Source organism: Solea senegalensis, linkage group LG1 (genome assembly GCF_019176455.1).
Source record: "Solea senegalensis isolate Sse05_10M linkage group LG1, IFAPA_SoseM_1, whole genome shotgun sequence".
In the NCBI taxonomy this organism is placed as follows: domain Eukaryota; kingdom Metazoa; phylum Chordata; class Actinopteri; order Pleuronectiformes; family Soleidae; genus Solea; species Solea senegalensis.
Window position 1 is genome coordinate 26,613,732 of NC_058021.1, and position 23,282 is coordinate 26,637,013.

A 23,282-nucleotide genomic window follows, 5' to 3' on the forward strand; every position below is an offset into this window, starting at 1 on the left:
AAAACCAAAAAGACCAGAAAGCAATGACTTTTAATTTAAAAATGCAACAAAAAAGTACAAGGTAGTTTGTCAATAATCTATCATATACTTAAGTCTCTGTACATAGTAAGGCAGATACAATTTTATAGAGAGAGGAGAAACGGGAAGAAATCTCTAAATGAACCAGACTCAAAAATGTGCCTTGACTGGTTGGGGTGAAAGGGGAAAACTGGGGGACAGATAGGGGGGAGAGAAAAGGAAAGAGGGAGGCGAGGTAGAGACGGAGGGAAGAGACCAGGAGCAAGTTTTATAGGTTTAGACAGGACAATTCTAAATCAGTTATGACATGTTTATAGTTCCACATATGTCATATACATGTCATTTATACAAGCAGCAGCAGGGATTGCTGATATATATAAAAAAAAACAATGATACCAATACCAACTTTGATTATAGCATAATAATAATAATAATGACAATAATACTACTGCTTGTGATAATAACAACAAACTTGAAATTGGATCTGGATCCTGCAGCCTGCAAGATGGGGACAAAGATAAAGAGTGAGAGCCTTTCCTTCCTGTCCTCCCTCTCTCTCTATCTTTCTGTCCCCATCTCTAACTAAGCTTTATTAAAAAGGAAGGAAGTCTAACTGTAAAGACAGAGTGTGTGCCTGCCTCCCAAACCATCTGTTGTCCCAAAAGATGTTAACAGAGGCTTTAAAAAAAAAAAGAAAAAGAAAAAGGACAGATAAAAAACAAACAGTAAAGACCTGTCATTCATATATACATAAACATATTTATTCAAAACAAAACACAGTGTTTGGATTTGGATTTAAACAGTGTGAAATGTTTAAATCCAGTTATTCACAGTTAGGTAAACTGGTGAAAATTATTTTGATATTTCCCAAACTTCTCTTCGGAGATGAAGTTTACCACTGTGCCACTGTGAGTGAGAGGATGCACCGGGTGGATCACTGAAGCGTAAATGTAGTGCTAATGATTGATACAGGGCACAACACTGACAGCTGCAAGAATACTTTAAAAGAGGATTAAAGGTGGGTTCATGGGAAGGGGTCTTTCTCTTCTTCAGTCCTGGTCTGCGGCAGTTGTTGCTGATCAGTGTGATTCGATGGGGGACGCTGGTGTCGTCCGTCATCTTGAAAAGTTTATGAAGAAACTGTCAGGGGAAGAGCACAGAACATAAAATAATTATGTGATGAGGAGTAATATAAAGTATTTAGAAGCAATGTCAGGCATAACAAATGGACATGACTTTAAAGAAATGCAGGGAAAATGAACACAATTACGGAATAAGCAGATGGGGTCGCAGGACGGGATAGAAACGATACCGTCGCTGCAGCCTGTGCAGATCATGATTGTTTTTCCCAACTGAACCTGTGCAAATCCACACAGATAATCACAGGCACTGGGATCAGGGATTTAGACTTCAGGGGGTTCCAGTGTAGTCATAATGCTTGTGGCGGAGTCAAGACAATGCAGCTGAGCTGCTGTCAGAACAGTTATGGGTTTGGAGAGAAAGGAAACCCATGAGAGAGGGGAAGTAAGGAGGAGAGTCGGAGACGGAACGCTTTTGGGTCTCAGAGATAGGGGCCGTCGTTTATCATACTGTTAGCTGTGACCTCTCCGACTGTCACTTACAGGTAAATGTCAACATTATGTGTTACGATGTCGAAACAACATCTCACAATGGGAGCATTTCAAAAGGTTAATCGCCGGGAATGAAACCCAACGTTTTTTTTGTGCTTAGGAAGCAAGAGTCAAAGTTTTAATGCAAAACTATGAAACTTTTGCACACTCAACATTGTGTTCTGTCAAATTCACACCCTCTCTTTAAATCATGGGGTCCAAACGAAGGCAAAGAAATGCATGCACGTATTTAAATACATTTTGAACTTACAAATGTGCATTCCTTAATACTAAATTGCAGGATGTCCTAAGTGACAAATTTGATCTCATACTTCTTCTTTTTTTTTTCTTTTAGTAGAGAAAATCATCTTAATACGTCCCTTTGGCATAACTCCATATTTGAATAAAGCCTGTCTGTGAGCTCTTAATTCCATGCTCACAAAGAATGTAATCCTCGGTGTAACTAAAGAGATTCCCTGTGGAAACATGTTCCTCATTTCCAAATGATTAAACTGTCTGAAAGGCATTATCAGTGGGAGGGGGTGGGGGGGGATAATGAGCGTAACATTACAAAACCTGTGTAAGTTCACAACGCTTTATTTAATGGAGAAGTGGCTTCTTTTTTTCTTTCTTTTTTTTCTGGATAGTTCAATAATTTCAGATTTCAAATCAAACATGCCGAGTGCATCTTCAGCTGCAGATGTCAGTGTCTGGAAGCCGTGTCAGCTGCGCAGTCCCAAAAGACGTTGCCACTCTTAGGTAACCTCATTTATAAGTTATGGCACACCAACGCGGTGCCACATGTTACAACCACACACCCACACACACACACACACACACACTAGCACCACTTAGAATCGTTGTGAACTTCTGATTGACATCTGAGCAGTTAATGCACTCTGCATATTGCTGCTCTCAGCCACTTTTGTGTCGAGCAATGCGCTAACCTGTCCCTTTTACACTCTGAAAACCCAATAAGAGGCTTCGCTGCTCGAAGCAAGACACTTAAAATAGCTCTTGTAAGTCGCATTTACTAATACCCCCCTCTCTATTTTGCCTGAAGATGCTCTGTTCCCAACAGAGTGCTCAATATTTAAATCAGTGCAAGCGAGCATAACATTGTTGTTACATGTCCATTACACATTCAGAAACCCTCAAAGAAGTCCCTGAAAATCAATTTTGTCAAATCACACACATGCTACTATAGCGTGACCTTGCTTTACCCTTACATCTATCTATCCATGTGCAATAGAGCTCATCCCCACCGCTAATTTCCAAAACAAACTCATCCCCCTATTTTGCAAGCGAGTATAACAGGAAATGAATTATAATGGTATCGTATGTGGGGGTAAGAATATGAGGACATAAATTGGAATTACATCTTAATCCAGCGGTGATTTTTACAGTTTGCTGTAATGGTAAAAACGGCCCTTCCACCACAGACCTCAGTAGATAGAAAGAGTAATGAAATATTCTACTCAAGTAAAAGTACTATTGTTTACTTAAGTATAAGTACATGCATGGTCTAAAAATGTACTCAAGTTCAAGTAGCTTGTTTTAAAAGTAAAAGTTACTTTTGTTGGGGTTCTTGTGTCATGCAAAAAGGACAAGGGACACAAATCAAATTGTTATTAATTAAAGGCAAACCTTCACAAATTAAAGTGCTGACAAAATAAAATATGAAAACACAATGTATCAGTCAATCAGTCATAGGTCAAAGGTCACAAATGCTTTAGCTCACTCACTCGTTAGACCTTAATTAACACCAATTCACCTGTCCTCATCATTCACTCACCTGTCCTCTTCACTCACCTATCCTCATCATTCACCTGTCTTCATCATTCTCCTATCCTCATCATTCACTCACCTGTCTTCATCATTCTCCTGTCCACATCATTCAGCTGTCCTCATCATTCACCTGTCCACATCATTCACTTACCTGTCCTCATTATTCACTCACCTGTCCTCATCATTCACCTGTCATCATCATTCTCCTGTCCTTATCATTCTCCTCTCCACATCATTCACCTGTCCTCATCATTCACTCACCTGTCCGCATCACTCATGGTAACGGATGTGATTTAAAATGTAGTGAAGTACAGAATGTCCAAATAAACATAGTTAAGTAAAAGTAAAATTACACATTTTAAAAACAACTTTAAAAAGTACAAATATACAAAAAACCTACTCAATAGCTGCAACGCAAGTAAAGGTAATTCATTACTTTCCACCTCTGGCATCGCTGCACTCCTAAGAACTCATTCTTTACACTGAATGAAAGAACATTTTAATCGTATTGTTGTTACATATCCATTACACATTCAGAAATGCTCAAAGAAGTCAGCCCCTGAAAATCATTTTTGTCAAATCACACACATGCTACCAGCGTGACCTCGCTTTACCCTTACATCTATCTATTCATGTGCAATAAAGACCGTCCCCACCGCTAATTTCCAAAACAAACTCATCTACTATTGTGGTGCAGTTATACCTGTTGTGTTTATATATGTGTAATGCGGCTTAATGCAAGCAATTCAGCTTACCTGGAAAGATAATACTCCGCTTTGTAAAAACCATTCTGCCGTTTGCTTCATGCGTGGCGTTGTGTAAATATTAAAACAAGACCTCTCGTATAGATAAACTCCTGAGAACAATATCCGGACAAATATTAGTCCTGACCTATTACAGTTGGTGACTCTGGCTCTTAGCAAAAGCATACTTGGTGACATTTATTGTGATAGATAGTTTTGTACTTTGTTGTTCAGCAAAAAAGTTATTTAATAAAATGCATTATTTTTTGCTTGTTTGTGGATGTACTGGTTCCGTAATTATAATACAACAGCAATATATCAGTCCCGCATCGACAGCTGCAAGTGTCTTCGAGGTTTCATTTCAGAAATGAAATCAGCTACGATGCTGTGAGCCACAAAGTTTGCCCAATAGATAGTCTATATTTTATAAGGTTTTTTAAAGTGTTTAAGGCACAGTGCAAATCCCCATTCCACAGAACAGCCTTGTGCTTAGACATTTGAGTGTTTTAACCCCTGAATTAGATAAGTTCTACTAAATTTAAATGTACTGTGTATTCAAGTATTTTTTTCTTTCTTTTTTTGTAGTACCCAAACCGACCCAAACCAGTCAAACCAACAAACGTGAGATGGTTCGGTGTGAGTACATTGTGCTGATGGCTGCACAAAAAGTGCTACATCATCATGACTCAGCCTTTGATACCATGACCATTTAAGTACCCATAACCCAATACAAATACTTAATTACGAGCAGATGTCGATTCCCTTCTAAAGTGTGGATACTGTAAACACCATGTTGTGTTCATTTTGTGACGCACTAATGCAAAAGCAACACTTTTAATCTTACAGCGAGTTAAAACGAAGCTCCGACCTGCTCTCTGTGCAGCTGGGTGATTAAATTCATGATCATATTTCATGACTTGTTGTCTTATATGTACGGTACATTAGGTATAGTGCTTATAATGTAATGTAATGTGAAATATTTGCTTCTGAAATAAGAACAAGTGGCCTGAAACATAAACTGGCAACAAAAAAATGCAACAATATTTACTTAAGTAATTATCTTCCTTGACAACGGTTGCTGTGGCCACTGCTATCATGGCTTAAGCGAATGTGTTTAACATCCACTGTACTTTTTCTTCCTGATGAGGGGCTCATTTACTTCATATAATATTCTGGTGTGTTTTTAAAGAACTTCTGTAAACCTGACAAGGCAGATAGAGTATCCTCTTTGTGTAGTCAAAAGCCAGTCTAACTCATTCCCTCGATGATAACGCTGGTGCAAACGCCGGTATAATCCCTATTTAATGATATACCTTATCTGATAATCCTGCCTGATAAAGATTCCCTGAGGAATATTCCTTAATCCCAATGATCAACAAGAAGGTTTCAGAGGTTGTCTTCAGCAGAACAGACCTTGTCTCAAACACGGGCAGTAAAGCAAATAGTTTTCTCAGACAAAGTTAACCGTGTGATTAATGGTATACAGTGTATTATATGCAGCTGGGTGGTCACACTGCTCCTTTGGTTTGTTTAAATGTCAGGGTGAACTGCCTGACATCAAATCAAATGTGACCAATAATACGGACAGGCCTGGAAACTTAAAGTGATTGAAAAGGCTGTTCTGGATATGAACGCATGCTCTGCTTCCTTCACTATAAAGGAAAGTGCCAAATTTGGACATAAGCCAATTGCACGTCAGAGTAAAGACCGTATTTCTTCTGAATATGATATCAAGCATCCACAGAAATTAGCTTAGCGTGAAGGAGACATCAGTTAGCAGTGTAAGTAATCACATTTCAACATGGGCTCGTCTACTCCTCTGTGAAAACACCATGGAAGTCATAGGGGGCAGCGTTTTGCTCGGCATTAGAAACCAGACTGGAAAATTGTTCACTCCCCACAGTATTTAAAGGCGGTGGTGAGGAGAGCTTCCAGACTGCTCAGCTCAGCAGCAGCATCATCACACAGATACAGTAAGTACATCGCGCCTTTCAACTTCGTCTGTAATGTTTAAAATTGACTGTAAATGTATAAAAGGCTATACTGGATGTTGAGGAACATGTGTTAAGTTTTCATTTTTCAGTACTTTTGCTTAAAATGCCAACTTTAGTTTAGTGAGTGAGTTAACATTCAACAAGTGCGCGCGCAGCAACAACAAAAGTCCTTTATTCATTACAGTTCAGCATTTGTTTAATTAATATGTTCACTTTTGTAATCAAAATAGGTTTTTTTCCATCTCCCACAGTCATAAACTGACCTTCAATTGTGTCCAGTTAAAGCTATACTTTCTTGGGGGTTTTCTTTTAATTAGCAGTCAGGCTCTGATATTGTATGGGGATTCTCTTGTATTGGTGTTCATTTTTCCCAGCAAATGTTTAATATGAAAGACTTGACGATGATCTTCACATTGAGTCATTATTAAATACAGTTTTATCTGGTCTCTACGTTTTACTTGTCTCTGCGTAATTTGTTTACCGGTGCCCATTAGTGCACTTCCTGCACACTTGGCTTCTGCAATCAGATCAGTGGCAGTCTCAATTACTAAGACCAATGACAATTTACACTACTGCTCGGAAATGATGGGGATGTTGGATCGTTATCAGAGCCACTAAATATAAAGGAAAATGCGGCTTTACTGTAACACTGCTTTTTTTTTTTTTTACTTCCACAAGAGGATGTGGAATGTAAGGTACGGCGGTCAGACGCAGTGGGACGCATTAATCGTCAGTCACCATTTTGTTGGTCCAGTGTGGTCACAACTTAAGTGCAAGCTATATCCAAGAATTAAAAGTACTTAATCATTGATGGCTCATAATGGATCATAATCAATTGATGGATCCTAATGGAAATAGTTTTTAATGGCTTATAACAAACATCAGTGAACTGTATCATATTGCATTTCTAACACTTTTTATGGAGAACTATTTATTCCACTTATACCTGTATGTACACCATGGTGCATGCAGGGTAAATCCGCACGCAGTCACCCGAAGATCACATAGAAAGAGCTACACTATGTTGATGATTATTTATTTCTTCAGAACAATGCATTACGCATTGCCAGAGCTGCCTAATTAAGAGTAAATTAAATCAATTACCACGGTGACCACAGTTCACAAAGGTTTATTGATCTCTCAACTGAAGAGAGTCGTTTTCTTCACCTTAAAGCAGCAAGTAAAGTGTTGTTACGAACGTCCACCCAGGTGTAATGACCTGTGAGGTTACTTCAATCACAAATTGTCCTTTTTAACGAGTATTTGCTTACACTGTCAAAAAATTTTCATCAGAGTAATTTACACACTGAAAATGTGACGCAGTTTTTGGCATTTTGATATGAGCGAGGGGACCGTGCGCGGAAACAATTACAAGGTCTTTTTCAATTTTCTCACACAGGGCCGTGCAAGGACACCTGGGACAAATTCAAACAAGCTGCCCCCAGCTGTGAAGAACATAATTGCAATCTTGCAAACAGAAGCACCTGCAAAATATTCAGCAGGTCTGAATGCCCTTCTGGGTAAAGTCAAAGTCATTTGTACCCATGTCCCTTCATGGTTTAAGGCATTATTTGCCCCCTCTGTCGCATAATGCTCCATGTTTTTCTTGCATGTAAAACAGCTATTGTAAATGACTTGATTAGGACAAAGGTGACTTTTTTTGTTTTATTCATTCTTTTGTTGCCGTTGCCTTCGTGCAGGACGTGGTTGTGTCACGTGTCGCTGTTGTCACTCTTCATGAGCTCTCATCTCCACGGAGTGTCTTAAGCAATGCACTTCAACCGGGAGGTGACTCGACAAAACAGCTGTTATACGTATGTGATAGAAGATGACGATCCAGCCCTGGCCAGCCTAAATATATTCGAGGTGAAGCTGACATCACTCTGTTGAAGTAACTGTCTAGAGAAACCCAGTGACAAGTCTTGTATTGCGTATAATATTACATTACATCTTCCTTGTTATTATCATCTAGTTGGCAGAGAGGGGCGACTTGGCTCTCTTGGAGACCCTGGTGCGGAAGAGCCCCAACATCCTGAGCGAGAAAGATGAATGCGGAGCAAGTCCCCTTCATCATGCCGCCGCAGGGGGCCATGTCACCCTCATCCAATTCATCATCACTGTCGTAGACTCCGAGGGTAAGCATGTCTCAGTCATCGATCAAAAGATGCCGTCCAAGCACAGGTAAAAATGTGTGTATTGTGAATCACCATAATTTTGTTTTAACTTACTGCAGGGACTAGTATGTTTGATTTGTATCTGGCTTGTATAGGAGGTGGCACTACACACATTTTTATGTATGTGTGCGTGTGTGTGTGTCATCTTGTAGAGCTGAACAGCTCGGATGAGCAGGGCAGTGTCCCTCTACACTGGGCGGTTGAGAGGAACAAGACAGAGAGCTGCAGGGCTCTTATGAGCCTGGGGGCTAACCCAAACATCCTGAACATGGCCCTCATGTCCCCCCTACACCTGGCTGTCAACCGTGGGCATAACAATCTGGTGGAGGTGAATAAGCTGAAATTACTCAGCAGAATTACTATAGCGGCAATGTCTTTCTTCTTGTCTTCAATGTCTTGAAGAACTGGCTTCTTGTCAAGTGTTAAACATGGTAAGACTTCCTTGGGTGAGATTTTGACGTTCAAGTTACCAACTCGCCTCAATCATTTTCATTTCAAATGGATGAATGAATGATATTAAGGAAAGAAACATCCAACCTCTGCGGCATCACTACAAACAACAGATCCAAACTAAACTGCAAAATGATTGAGACCTTCCCATTCTTTACATTATGTCTTAAACTTAAATGTATTAATCTTAAGTGTCAAATATCATTTTATATTCATATGAACAATAAAAAAACAAATCAGGCAAACAAATATAAAAGGTAAATGAATAGAGCGAAACAACCCACATGTCCTAATCCATCATAGATCATCGCCGCTAACTCCACTGCACATTGTAATGTATTTTTTTCCCCCTGTCATCTCACTCGCCTACTCAGAAGAGAAAGATTTTACATCATTCTTATTATCACATCACATCTTTTAAACCACATGAACTTGTCACTGTGTGCATTCTGCAAAAACCTGACTCAACAGTCTACTTAGAAAGACCTTGTCGTGTCACCCTGGTAGCATCTGGCTGTTGTCCACACACTGACACCGCGTGCAGTCTATGAGTATGACACACGATATACTGCATGTATACACATGTATGTAAGCTCAGTGGACTTCTTATTGTCTGCCTCCCGCAGCTGCTGCTGTCTTACAATGCTACAGACAGTAATCTGGAGGGAGACCTTGGGAACACCCCGGTGATGCTGGCCTGCTCCGTCAATAACTGTGAGGCTCTAAAGATACTGGTATGTCCAAAGTTCCTGTACATTTATTCAACCGCGTTGAGTTGTTTGTACCTGCGTCAGCCTCTTTCACGCTGTAGTTTAGTCTCTAACAAAGTCTGGTCTTTGTCCCCATCCATTCTCCGGTCCGACAAAGTTAGGACACGGAGCGCGGCTCTGCCATCAGAACAAGCTCGGTCACTTTCCCATCCACGCGGCTGCCTTCGCAGGTGCAAAGAGAGCCATGGATGTGATCCTGAAGACGGGTACGACAAAAGGAATGGAATGACCATTCATCAGAAAGTGAAAGTGCTGACATGACTGAAGTTTTACAAGGCCAAACTGCACATTAGGCTGATTGATAACAGGAGAATTCATCTAAGCCTGCAGAGACATTTTTTTGCAGAAAAATCCTAATGCTGCTTCAGGCCAGGAGCCACAGATTGACAGTGTTTATCCACAGTGGGAGGGAGTATTGTTTAGGCAGAGCAGAAAATATTTATGTTTTTCCTGACACTGCTCAGCGAAAAGAAATGTATGGATTCTTGTGCTGTTTTGGGAATTTACAGCCCACCATGAAGGGGCAGAGTTACTTCATATAACAATAAAAATACAAGAATCTAATGTTAAAGTAAAACAGGATAAATGTGTTTGCAATAAACCAAATATTGCATCATTATGCCTACAAACATTAACTCAGACTTTTTTTTTTATATTATGGGCTGTGCATGAATTCAGTATGTTATTCTCAACTGAGAAACTGCTAATTCTTTCTGTGCAGGAGAGGAGATTGGCCACTCCGTTACAGCCCACATCAACTATTTAGACAAGTCCAAGAGCAGTCCCCTCCATCTGGCTGTCCGTGGTGGGAATATTGATGTCATCAGCCTCTGCATCGCTAGTGGGGCCAAAATTGACCAGCAACAGGTACTGATAGTACAGCAGTATGTTGGTTCACACCTTTGTAAAGTTCAAGCAGACGAGTCCCGGTCTTTGTACTGTTAGTGGTAGGGCTTGAGTGATTCTGAATTGTTGGTCATCTTGACAAGTGCAAGTGCGGATACACAGACAGACACACAGACACACAGAGCCACTAAAAACAATACTTCGCTCCCACTCCGCGGGGTGAAGTAATGATTACTCTGTAATATTTGTAAGAAACAAATCTGTGGAATTCTTCAATCTGTAGACAATATTTAATCTACAATGCTAATGCTATCATGCCCATCTGGGAGTGATGGATGTGCCTAGTCCTGGGTTAGTGAGTGTCATAATAGCTTCAGTTAGCTAAATTGATACAGATTACCTCCATTTACATCATGAGGTTGAGTGGAGAGATCACTGACCTCCTCCTGCTAATTCTGGTTATCTTATTAAAGTCTTGTGTTACAGTCTTCAGTGTTCAGCCGGCAAATCTAGGAGAGCCAGTCGTTTACTAATGCTAATGCACAGGGGGAATATGTGTGCATGCTAATTTCTCTCTGTGACATTATGCCCTGTGTTGCCATATCGAGTAAATAACACGTTCGATGGGCTTGTCAATATCTGTACTTCATTTCCCATAATTCGCCAATGTTTGTTGCTGTTCAGAATGACAGGTCCACACCTCTACATTTGGCCTGCACTCAGGGCGCCACTGAGGTGGTCAAAGTGATGCTGTCCTCTATTGACCACGTGGAAGACATCATCAATCTGACTGACGGGGCATGTCAGACCCCTCTACACAGGTGGGCTTCACCTTTGCCTACTTAACTGGGAATAATTCACCTACTGTGCTTATGTGGCCTTGGTTTCCATTTTGGACAATAAGGAATAGACTAAAAGAAAAAGACTTTGTCTTTGTTATTATTATTATCATCATTATTATTATTATTATTATTATTAGTATTATTATTATTGTTATTATTATTATTGTTGTGAAGCCAACAGGGCTGGGTCTCTCTACCGATTGCCTGAATTTGATTCTGAATCACAAGGTCCCTAATCGTTTCGTTTAGATCAAACCAATTCAAGTCCAATACAGCCTAGAAGTGCATCAAACAGGTATTTACCAGATTTTCCAATAGAAGGCACTATGAGTGCAGCCTGCCCTGCATCCAGGCCTTCTTCTCCAGGAAATGTCTCACATTAATATGATTAATATGATGGATTAAACACATCAAATGCCCTTATTGACACATTCTCCAGCCCACTTCTAATGTTTATACTAGGTTTTATGCAACGCCAACCTAACCACAACTGTTGCTTGTTGCACTCAGCAGTAATTCTAGCCTCTTTTAAATCATCACTGCATTCTCTTGGTGTACAGCAGTGACTGCTGTTCCAACAGCTTGCCCATTTTGCATTCACATCAACCCATCTGCATAATTCCAGTTTCATAATACTGTGGGGAAAACATTGTTATCGAATCTTTCGGCAGGGCTAATAGTATGGGGGAAACCCATTCTATTATAATAATGCAAGGCAAATAATTAAGATATGATTCCCACACTGACTACATCTAAAAGCTATTTGCCGCAACAGTGGCACGAGGAGAGTAGAAAGTGGAAAGGGGGCAGAACATTGTGAGCATGTATTAAGTGGATTACTTCCTTCCTTTGTTCTGGGAACAAAAGTCCTACTACATTTTTATTATGTCTATTATTCTAATATCATGACTACAATGTGCCGTAAGAATACTCAATGACTAAAGGTGTTCATATCAGGGAGGTGCACTGGACAGAGATCATCATTTTCACCCACTACATACTCAGAATTATGTGTGGTTTACAGATTTCACAAGGAAAGAAAAAGTGAATCATCGCTTTCCTTCGCTAAGAGACGCGACCACAAAGGCAAATCTAGTCGTTATTGCAAAAAGAATTAGACTGTGCTTATTTGTCACCAGACAATGTAAAACTCACGAGTCATGATGCGCCACATGTCCTGTGTTTACCTTTCCAGGGCTACAGTATTTGACCACACAGAGCTGGCAGAGTACCTCATTTCATTGGTAAACAAGACACACACACACACACTCTCTCTCTCTCTCTCTCACTGAAATCTACAGCTGTTATGCGTAGGCTATTTCCAACTTCATTCCTAACCGCTGTTATCAGTTTTTTGTCTCAAGTGAAATGACTTCAAACACAGAAAAAGTCTATCATCAGTATCGATGCATGGGGCCATTCTTAGAATTCTGTGCCTTTTTGATTGATTGCCACAACTAAACTTTGTCAAATATTAAACACCCCTCTTAGTTCGGGAGAGGTTAATAGAGCTTCCTGTTGCTCGCAGCTAGTCTGTCACCATTTATTACACTCGATATAACCAATATAAACAGATCTGTGTTGCTAGGGAAAGAACGATGGGGTCCATGTTCATCTCCTGTCAACTCATTCGTTTGGCAAACACGGCAACGATGTGTTCGTATCTGTGAAATAGCCCGCAGGGTTGTGTCGTCTCCTGGCACTGAAAGCAGATTCATTCAATGCCATTTACTACCCGTGTTTTTTGATTTGGTGTTTCCATTTCACTACACCTTACAGGTTATGTTGTTGCTTTTGTTTTTAGTAGGCTGAAATAAAGAACGTATGTATAGGCTATTAAGTGACAAGTAGTCAACCATTGACCAGGTTCATAAATGCACTTCATCGCACATACAGGGTTGACTACTTCATTTGAAGAAATAAGGACACAGCCTTGTTATATTATGCATATTAGTGATAATATAAATGTTTTCCAGATAAGATTTAACTGTTTTGTTCAAGCCTTGTACGACAAAAGTTTGCTATTTGCTCACTGGAGTGTAAACATCACCAGCTTTAAGAACCTTGACAGCATCTTAGATCGTCTCCCACACAGTACTTCATTATATTAGGAGCAGATAAACACACGCGCTGTCAGTTCATCACAATGTTGCTCTTGTGTTTTGGTTTTAGAAATGCACAAAGAGCTCAAGAGCGTAGAATAGAGAAAAAGAGACAACCAACAGTTTACACAGTGAGCAAACACTGGACAAGAAGAACCAGACTCAGACAAGTGGAGCCATCTGCCTTTGCATGACTGGGGTAAAAAGGGGGGAAGTGGAGGAGATTGAAGAGGTTGGAGAAAAGGTGGGGGTAGATGATTCTAAACTGAATATGTGTTTGACTGTAATGGTTTGTCTCCATATGTTTGCACTGTAATAGGATAGCTGAACTACCCAGGTTCAGTCATTCATTCATTCATTCATTCATTCATCTTCTACCACTTTATGACATAGAGTGAAAGGCGAGGTACACTCTGGACAGGTCGCCAGTCCATCATAGGGCCACATAGAGACAAACAACCATCCACTCTCACACTCACCTACGGTCAATTTAGAGTGTCCAATTTTCCTAATCCCATAATCTGCATGGTTTTTGGACTCTGGGAAGAAACCGGAGAACCCAGGAAAAAAAAAACATGCACTAACGGGACATGCCAACTCCATACAGCCCAGGTTGTGAAGCCATAATGTCCAAATGTTGCTTAGCGGTTTTAGGGAATGATCAGATGGTGTCTTCACTTGATACTTCACAAAAAAAAACAAGATATCTTAGATGTGTTTGAGGTCTATTTCATTCCATTAGCTGTACACATCTCACATTAAATCATGGCTTTACTGTTTAACAAAACAGTGTTTGTTTATTTTTGCAATAATTACAGCAGTGTAATGTGATTAGTGCATAAATGTTCAGTCTTTACAACACTGTGTACCCAGGGTGCAGACCTGAACAGCACTGACTGTAAAGGAAATACTCCTCTGCTGCTGGCTACGAGCTGTGGAGCATGGAAAACAGTTTCTCTGCTGCTGTCAAAAGGTGAGCTACAGTTTTCTATTTCACTATGAGCAATTTCCCAATTTGTGAGAATATAGACTGTACACCCTTGTGTTTATATCCCTTCAGGGGCAGATGTAAATGTCACAGACAGAGGGGGTTGTAACTTCCTTCACCTGGCTATTCTGCAGCCCAAGGGTCTGAAGAATCTCCCAGAAGAAATCCTGCAGGTACCAACAATCGATGGTGTGATGTGTAGCCGTTTAGATTAAGATATTGGAATTTAATTTCTGTAGTGTCTTTTGTCATTTTTCTTTGAGTCTTAGCAGCATGTGTTCATTGTCAGCTGTTTAGGGCAAATATTTGAAGGTTTGCTCAATCATTATAACAGGATTCTTGATTATTAGCCTATTTATAAAATGTCCATATGTGTGTGGGTTTGTAGACATTGATGCCATGAAATAGGACATTTTAACTGCTGCAGTGCACTCAGGTTTTTTGTCCATTTTTTTTTTGCACTGTTCAATAATAATTGCATTGTCTCAACACAATGTGCTCGTAATGTGTTTATCTTTAGCATAGCAGTGTGAAAGCATTGCTGAGCTGTGAGGATAATGACGGCTGCACCCCACTCCACTACGCTTGCAGACTGGGTATCCATGACTCAGTGAAGAACATGCTGGGCCTCTCAGGGCAACTTGGCCTCACATACAAGTCTAAGGACAAGAAGTCGGCCTTGCACTTTGCAGCTCAGTAAGTTCAACTGCTCCCAAAGGGTTTGTGATTTTCCAAACCACTGAAGTAAACAATATTGATGCTTAGAATGAACAAATTGGATCAAGGGAATGCCACAAACAGCAATAGAGACGATGATATTAGTGTTAAAACTCATTAGCCATTACTTTCCTCATAACAAAATGTCTAGTTTTGAAAATATCTTTATTTTCAGGAAAGGCGGTGACACTTTTTCAAGTAAATTCCAGTTAGTTGACATTGTTTATGTGCTCTGCAACCAGTATATTATATTAAATAATATCATTAGAGTAAAAACCATGAATCAAAATAGCTTGAAACCCTCCTCAAACTAAGACATGTCTCTGTAATTGAACAGCGAGTGTTACTTTAGTGCAGCTCAGTTGTTTTTACCCTGCGAGACACTTCTCTACTCTCCTCCTCCTTTGGAAGATTAATCACACCTATCATGCAGTGACCTAAAGAACGTGTCACCACAATAGAATCCAATTAGTGAGGCACGTGTGACGAGATGTCTCTAATGGCATCAAATGAGGGGACGTTCAACATTATTGTTATTGATTTCTCCATCGTGTACGCCCATTTTATTAGATCGAGAGGACAAATAAAGGCCATGCCGTGATATCATCATACTTAAGCTCATCCTCTGTCTCCACCTGTCCACCTACGCCCACCTTTCTTAAAAGGTTGGGCGTATGTCCTCTTGCAGATTGCAGCACCCTTTTTTCTCTTAGAAACGGTTTTATCTACATTAAACGTACAGTACATGTCCAAGCCCTCTAACAGAAAACAGTGTCTTTGTGCAAGATTCTAGATCGAGAAGATCTCAGTCTGTGCCTTTGCCGTGGACCCTTGCACAAGAAGCATTTCCATAGCAGAGCATTTCAGCAGATCATATTATTGATAGAGGTTCTTCTCATTGTCCATCTTCCTGTTAAGGTATGGGCGGATCAATACCTGTCAGCGAATACTGGAGTCCATCACAGACTCCCGTCTGCTAAATGAAGGCGATGAGCGAGGCCTGACACCACTTCATTTGGCCTCGAGAGGGGGACACGCCAAGGTGGTGGAGTTGTTGTTGCGCAAGGGAGCTCTCTTTCACTGGTGAATCCAAAGACTCATTGTACACATTATACAAATGACAGAGTAATTATTCAAATGTTAAAACATGAATTTTCTCATGGTATTAACCCTTGTGCTGCAGTTGCACGCATGGCTAATTGCCCTGGGAATAATACACAACTCCTAATATGGACATCCTGCAGTGTGTGTTTATAGGTCACATATTCAGGCTTTAAAAAAATTCTGCTTTTGTAGCGATATAAAGTAGCAATATTTGTGCAGAAGTCACAAAATAGAGCGTTTTTCGTTTTCTTTTTGATCTTGAACTTTGAACTGTGAACTTTGAACTGTGACGTATTTCCAAATATTAAACATTTTGAGTACTTTTTGTTCAGGAGTGTTTATATAGTTGGTGAAAATGATTTTTTTTTTATTTCATCAGGTTGCCTAGGTTGTGATGACAAAGGGATATAGACACTCTTATAGCCTCTGTATATAGGCTACTGTAGGTTTAAACATAGTAATGGAAAAAAAGTAGCCAAAATGCTGTGTTCTAAGGGTTGAAGTGCAACCAAACCAAATTTTGTGATTTGATTGTTCACTCAACCCTCGCTACACCTGAACACCTGCACTTCTCACGTCTGTGCACAGTTCTCTTATGTGCGACTGATTTCAGTTACTTGTGTCTTTTCCCCAGCGATTATAAGGACTGGACTTGTCTGCATCATGCTGCGTCTGAAGGATACACACAGACTATGGACATTATCCTATCAGCCAATCCCAAGTTACTGGATAAAGCGGATGAGGATGGGGTATGAGTTATGATTTATTTTGCAAAGCCACCCATTGACTAATCAATTTTTACACTTTTACATTTTGAAACTATCGATTTTATTTTGCAATTAATAGGTTAAAATTCATTTTTTTGAACACCGTGGCATCTTAATAAATATTGTACAGGTAGCATTAAATAATACATTCATTAGTGTACTATAATAAATCAAGTCTGTCCCCTGTTGCTTATTGATTTACCAGAACACTGCACTCCACATCGCAGCGAAAGTGGGACATGTGGCCGCAGTCAAGATGATGTTGTCTCGGGGAGCAATGGTCCTCTTAAACAAGAATGACACCTCGTTTCTCCACGAAGCGATCCACAACGTGAGGAAAGATGTGGTCAATGCTGTCATTGACAGTAACCGGTAGGTTATGAATAGCGCGCCGAAAATACAGAAAAAATCAAACGTAATTAGCAGATTTTGTGTCTAAATGCCAATGTGTCATTAGCTTTTAATTAAAGAGAACCAAAGAAACATTGAATGTTCACTGAAAAACAACAGTTTTATTGTACTTTTGAAATTCCTATTTTTAGTTTTTTATCTTCCAGATGTTCCGAGGCTGTGACATTTTTCCAACCTGGCTCAGGTCAGAAATGCCCCATTATAGATTTGATTGAGTTTCTGCCTGAGAGTTACAAGGTTTGCAAACTAAGACAACAAAGGTCATAAATATTTTGTGATATAAGTAACTGTATACATTGTCTCATTTGGGTTTTTCTATTTTCCCTCGATAGCACCTGTTGGACCACTGCGTTTTGGAATCGGACGACGACCAAAACAGTCCTGAGTATCATGTAATTCAGCCGCAAAACATCTACAATATCACTATACGTCGTATAATACACTGGATATGCTGAGCAAAGAGTTATAACAGCTTGAACTTAATGTGTTGTAGATTGAATATGATTTCAAGTGGCTCCAATCTCCCATTTCGTTGAAGAAGGCAGATCTCAAATTTGAATACCAGCCACTGGCTGCACTCAATGTAAGTGAATTTCTTTTCCTACTATATAATTTCCAGAATGCACACAATTCACTCCTCCGTTATAGATAGTTTGTGAGATTTTATTGTCGTTTAGCTTCAAATGAGGTTCTGTAGACTTAACCTCACACTTTGCACATATAAGCATCCAAACGGTATCAACATGCTCATTTATTGATGGCACTTTTCGACGTTATTTTCTGCTTTGATGGGCACAGCTGCATCGCTAAGTGTTGTGGTAATTTTAAACGATTTTGCTTTGCTTGCACTGGTAAGTGGGGCGCAGTGGTGTGGCGCCTGAAAAGGCTCTAATTGTCACATGTTCCCTAGAGAAAACACAGATTTGTTTTTAACAGCGAGACGGTACTTTCTGATATCTTTCCCTTTGCACCAAATCTCAAAAGCGCTTGTGTAATCCACCGTCAATCATTTGGAGATCAATAATGGAGTGAGTTATGTTTTCTGTGGCTGTTTCTGCAGGCGATGGTGACGTACAACCGGCTCGATCTACTAAACCACCCTGTTTCCAAAAAGTACCTGGCAATGAAGTGGTGAGTATTAGATGATTAAATTATCAAGAGTAATAGTTTTCTTTTCTAACATGCTGACTGCTTATCAGGCTTTGAATGTCAGTCTTCAAAACTAAAACCTAAATGTTCTCTCGTTTATTTTCCTTCACAGGGATGCTTATGGAAGCAAGGCTCATATGTTAAACATGTTTATCTACCTGTTAGGGCTGCTGCCCCTGACTCACCTGATGGTGAATCTACGGCCCACTTTTAACATCACTGACACAGGCGAGCACAGTATCGTCATGAAGCCCGTATCTTTCAAAGAGGTAGACATGGAGGTGCTGATCAGTATTAAGGGGCAGAAGCTCTGTGTTGGCCAATGTGGAAACTGTGTTTATGAGAAATGAGCCTAAATAGCAGTGGTGTGGTGAAGTGAATCCTCAGTGCTCGATTCCAAGTCCCAAGTCTAGAGTTCTAGTGTGTTGCATGTCACAAACTACCAAAGAAAAGTCCGAGTGCAGTCCGAATTCGAGTCAAGTAAATGTAGAAAAAAAAACAGAAGCCTAAATATTAATATAATTCATTTGCAATTGACACAAGAGCAGATGTTATCATTTAATAGCATCTTTAGGTTTTAACCACAGACTCTGTTGATGATGATGAAAGATATTACTTGTACAGTATATGCACGACATGCATCAACAGAAAAGCCAAACCCTGGCCAAACTAAAGAGTCATCAAGGCCTTTATAGGCAATGTATAGAGGAAAATATATTATTATGTGTACTTGATACAAATCCTCAGTAATACTCAGTTCTGGTTCTGGTTCTGGTTTGGGCATGTTGGCTGGACTTTTTCATATACCTACTATGTTTTTGTTAATGTTCATTTTCAGGGGAAAACTAGTTCAGGTCAGATACGAAAACAATAAAAACAGAAACACAGTCATTGGCTCAGTTTGTTCCTTTGGACCTGAGCTGCTGTGTTGGCATCTCAGTCGACCCAGCAAAAACAAAACACAGCTGCATTAAAGGCTCAAGTGCAACAAAAAAATAGTCTCGATCAATTAAAAAATCACAGTCCAAGTCCGAGTCATTAGTGCCTGAGTCGTGAGTGACCAGTCCTATAAATTGGGACTTGAGTCCTGGACTCCACCACTACAGCACTGCTATGTCAAAGGCTCACCATAAGAAATATGTTTGGTTGTGACGTCGTCTCCAAAGACACGGGTAACGCTCAGTTTTGTCATTTCACAGCAAAGCGTGTTCATATCCTTCTGCATGATGATGGTCTTCGTCATGAACATCTGTTGCATTGGGAAGGAGTTGCTGCAGTTCTCGCAGCAGGTAGTGAAACACAAAAGTCATTACTTTGCATTCACCAAATCCATCCACATTACACTGGATGTTCTGTAATATACCATTAGAGCTGTAGTATGAGTGTTTAGTTTAGTGAAACAACTGTTCTGTAGGAATAAAATGACAGTATTTATGATGTTTATGATGCCATTTCAAAATAAAAGTGTTTCTTTTGATATGGATCAATACACAATTCACTATATAAATGTATTAATATTGTTAAATGACTCTACAAGTAAAAAAAAAATGACAGAGATAACTGCTGTAGTGTGTAACTATGATATAAAGTAGCTTTTCTCAACTTTAATGGGCTTTTTCAGTGTGGAGGCTGGTTTTAGTTTTGGGGTAAAGGTTAAGGTTAGGCACTTAATAGTAATGGTTAAGGTTAGGGTAAGGTGCGCTAGGGAATGCATTATGTAAATGATACAAGATATAAAAGGGGTCTGGGCAGGACATGGTATTTACTCAGAAGTCCATAGACAGTGATAGCTGCACTGAAGCTTTCATGTAATGTAACACAATAGATTAAAACTGTACTGGTTATTCAGGTTATGGAACAATTCAGTAAGAAGTTAAATATCTGTAAGATTTGTTGAATTTAAATTTTGTGTGTGCTTTTTGTTAAGGGTTGGAATTACTTGAAGGATTCTAGTAACGGCTCTGACTGGATGTCAGCCGTCTTCTCTCTGCTGTTCATCGTCCCTACCATGCTCAATGTCAATGGTTCTTATCACTGGCAAGCGGGGGCACTGGCAGTTTTAACCTCATGGGTTGGATTTCTCCTTTATCTCCAGAGGTACAATTCAAATTGGACTCCATGTGTTTTTATTTTTCATAGTTACTATTAATATAAACTCCTCTTTCTTTAGGTTCGAGGGAATTGGCATCTATGTGGTGATGTTTGGGGAGATCCTACGGACACTGTTCCGTGTTGTGTTGCTGTTCCTTTACCTGCTGTTAGCATTCGCGTTGGCCTTCTATGCTTTGATGCTCAACCAGGTAAGGAAGGAAACAAATAATAAAAACATGAATGAAAATAAAACTCTTAAGCTGTCACAGGGATTTCCAAAATGAGGTTGTTCTTTCAAAAATAACAAATTCATTTAATAACAATAGTGGATAATAATGTGATACATTTTAGCCCGTAGGTCAGGGGTGTCAAAAATACGGCCCGCGGGCCAGAACCGTGGACCCGCAGAGTGAATTTGTGCAAATTTCACATTATGATGCCCGTGTGTGAATGGTAAATTAAGCATAATAGTATTGTTTTTCTCAGGAAATCTCAGGTTATTCATAATATGTTTTGTACAACAAAGGGAATAATTAGGAGTCCTTGTTGTTTATAAGTTATTATGCTATTATTTGAGATCAGATGTGGCCCCTGAACTAAAATGAGTTTGACACCCCTGCTGTAGGTGAATTCAAAACCCCTGTGGTTATTAATAGAGAGAGGCTCTTCTCTATCCTCTAACATAAATAAGCTCAACACATTTTCAGGGTGTTATGATTGGACACAGTGGACAAAAAAACATAAAGCCCTTGTTCTCAGAGCATGAATGTTCATAATAAATTTACAGTACTTGTTATTTGGCCAATCATTGAAACCCTGAGTAATAAACTAATATTAATGCACTATTACATCCGTCTTCTAGAAAGAGTTTGAAAACTTGCCACTCGCAGTGGTGCAGACCTTTGTGATGATGGTCGGAGAAATGAACTACCAGACCAACTTCCTGGATCCTTATCTGCGCAACCAGCTTCCCTTTGGTCCCGTGACTTATTACATTTTCATACAGTTTGTGATGCTTATGCCAATACTGCTCGTCAACCTGATGGTAAATCAACTCAAAGTTTTCCACAAGTTCATGTCGCTCATGACACCTGCTCGTATACATGTTATTATCGGTTATGTCTACATAGTGAATGGTTCTCCTCTCTGCTGGTAGATTGGTTTGGCAGTCGGAGACATTGCTGAAGTCCAAAGAAATGCTGCGCTGAAAAGAATAGCCATGCAGGTACAGTATGTATGGAAAATTACACCTTTCATCCTGCACATTTTACTCTTAATTATAGTCAGTGTTGTAATGTAACAAAGTACAAATGACAAAAAATTCATGTATATGTACTTTTATTTTTACTCCACTATAACTATCTTTGTTACTCGTTACTACCAAATATAATCAGAAGAGGAAGAGTTGGTAATGGTCCAGTCTTGATGAGCTTTACACTACAGTTTTGCCATTCACCCATTCACACGCTTCAACATTGGGGTTAAGTGTCTTGCTCAAGGACACATATAGACTAATGGGCACGAAAATGTAGGACAATATCCAGTTCATGACATCAAAAAAGTCAATTACAGGTTTATAACACAAGACAAATACAGTCTGCATGATCGTGAGAAGTGACTAATATGATACATTTACTTTATTATTGATCCCAGATTGACCTTCACACTGCTCTGGAAGATCGGCTCCCGTACTGGTTCATGAAACGCGTGGACAAAGCCTCCGTAACAGTCTACCCCAATCGCAAGTGCTCAAAGGTATCCTCCGCACTGCAACACTCACACTGTGTGTCCAGCTGATGTGTCTTTGGAACTAATCGCTGTCACTCGTCCTCGCCATCTTTTTGTTTTTGTTTGTTTGTTTTACAGCACTTTATCATGCAGTTGTTTTCGGGCAAGGAGGAAGCAGATCAAATCTGGGGTCATGTCAAGGCTAAATCACAAAGCTGCACTATGATAGAGAATGAGCTCAAGAAGCAGAAGAACAGGTAAAAATCATCACATGGTGGTGATCACATGATCATCTGCTTTCTTTCATTTTAAGAATCTCCTTCACTATACAGTTTCTAAAATATGTTTTTGATATCATGCATGAATGTAAAGAATCTGTGTTGAAGAGCTGTTTATAGTTGTTTTTGATGCATGAGCAGCCCCTAGTGGATCTTAACAAGTAAAGAACAATGTGACTCATGCTGTAAGCGTCTGGCACCGAGTTCCAGAGTAACTGATGTTCTCCTTCTCCAGGATGAAAGAGATGTCAGGCGTCCTGGAGAAGCAGCACAGCCTCCTGAAGCTCATCATCCAGAAGATGGAGATCACCTCGGAGGCTGATGAGTATGACGGCCCCACGAACGTCAGCAGCAGGTGGCAGAGTCCAATCCAGGCTAAGTCGAGAGGACACGGTGTGTCTCGGTGGGTCCCGCTGATGAAAGCCATAGAGAACAAAAGGAAATAAAGAGGATAAAGCAACCGTATGACCTTACAACGTGAAATATCACCACATCACATCGATATTATGTAATCATGGTGTATTTGCATGGCTGATTCAGAATCTCATTGTAATCAAGTGCCCTTATTTACATATAGTTAAGTAGTTATTGTGTGGTTTTAGGGAAGTGAAGTTTGAGCAGGTGATATTGCTGCATGGAGTTTAAGCCTTGAAGGAATACTTTTGCATTTAGCTTTGTATTACTAGAATATTGGTAGTGTCACTGGTGGGCA

The 23,282-nt window shown here is 39.9% G+C and overlaps 1 protein-coding gene across 5 annotated transcripts; it reads left to right on the forward strand.

Moving 5' to 3' along the window:
- The first annotated feature begins 5,799 nt into the window (after nt 1-5,799).
- On the forward strand, nt 5,800-23,282 carry trpa1b (transient receptor potential cation channel, subfamily A, member 1b). 5 transcript variants are annotated; one of them, XM_044015205.1, is made up of 29 exons: nt 5,800-6,132; nt 7,553-7,673; nt 7,854-8,019; nt 8,126-8,288; nt 8,480-8,655; nt 9,404-9,511; nt 9,645-9,753; nt 10,269-10,414; nt 11,078-11,214; nt 12,431-12,479; nt 14,211-14,310; nt 14,398-14,498; nt 14,846-15,021; nt 15,961-16,125; nt 16,781-16,895; nt 17,119-17,285; nt 17,456-17,561; nt 17,657-17,716; nt 17,818-17,907; nt 18,385-18,455; nt 18,586-18,754; nt 19,673-19,762; nt 20,401-20,570; nt 20,644-20,773; nt 21,427-21,609; nt 21,721-21,789; nt 22,218-22,319; nt 22,431-22,549; nt 22,806-23,282. In XM_044015205.1, the coding sequence occupies exons 3-29, from the start codon at nt 7,924-7,926 to the stop codon at nt 23,014-23,016; spliced, it is 3,378 nt and encodes a 1,125-aa protein (XP_043871140.1). In that variant the 5' UTR covers nt 5,800-6,132; nt 7,553-7,673; nt 7,854-7,923; the 3' UTR covers nt 23,017-23,282. The 5 variants fall into 5 exon arrangements, with proteins under 5 accessions (XP_043871140.1, XP_043871085.1, XP_043871217.1 ...); XM_044015150.1 differs by having other exon boundaries at nt 7,553-7,655; XM_044015282.1 differs by having other exon boundaries at nt 7,553-7,655; nt 18,586-18,742.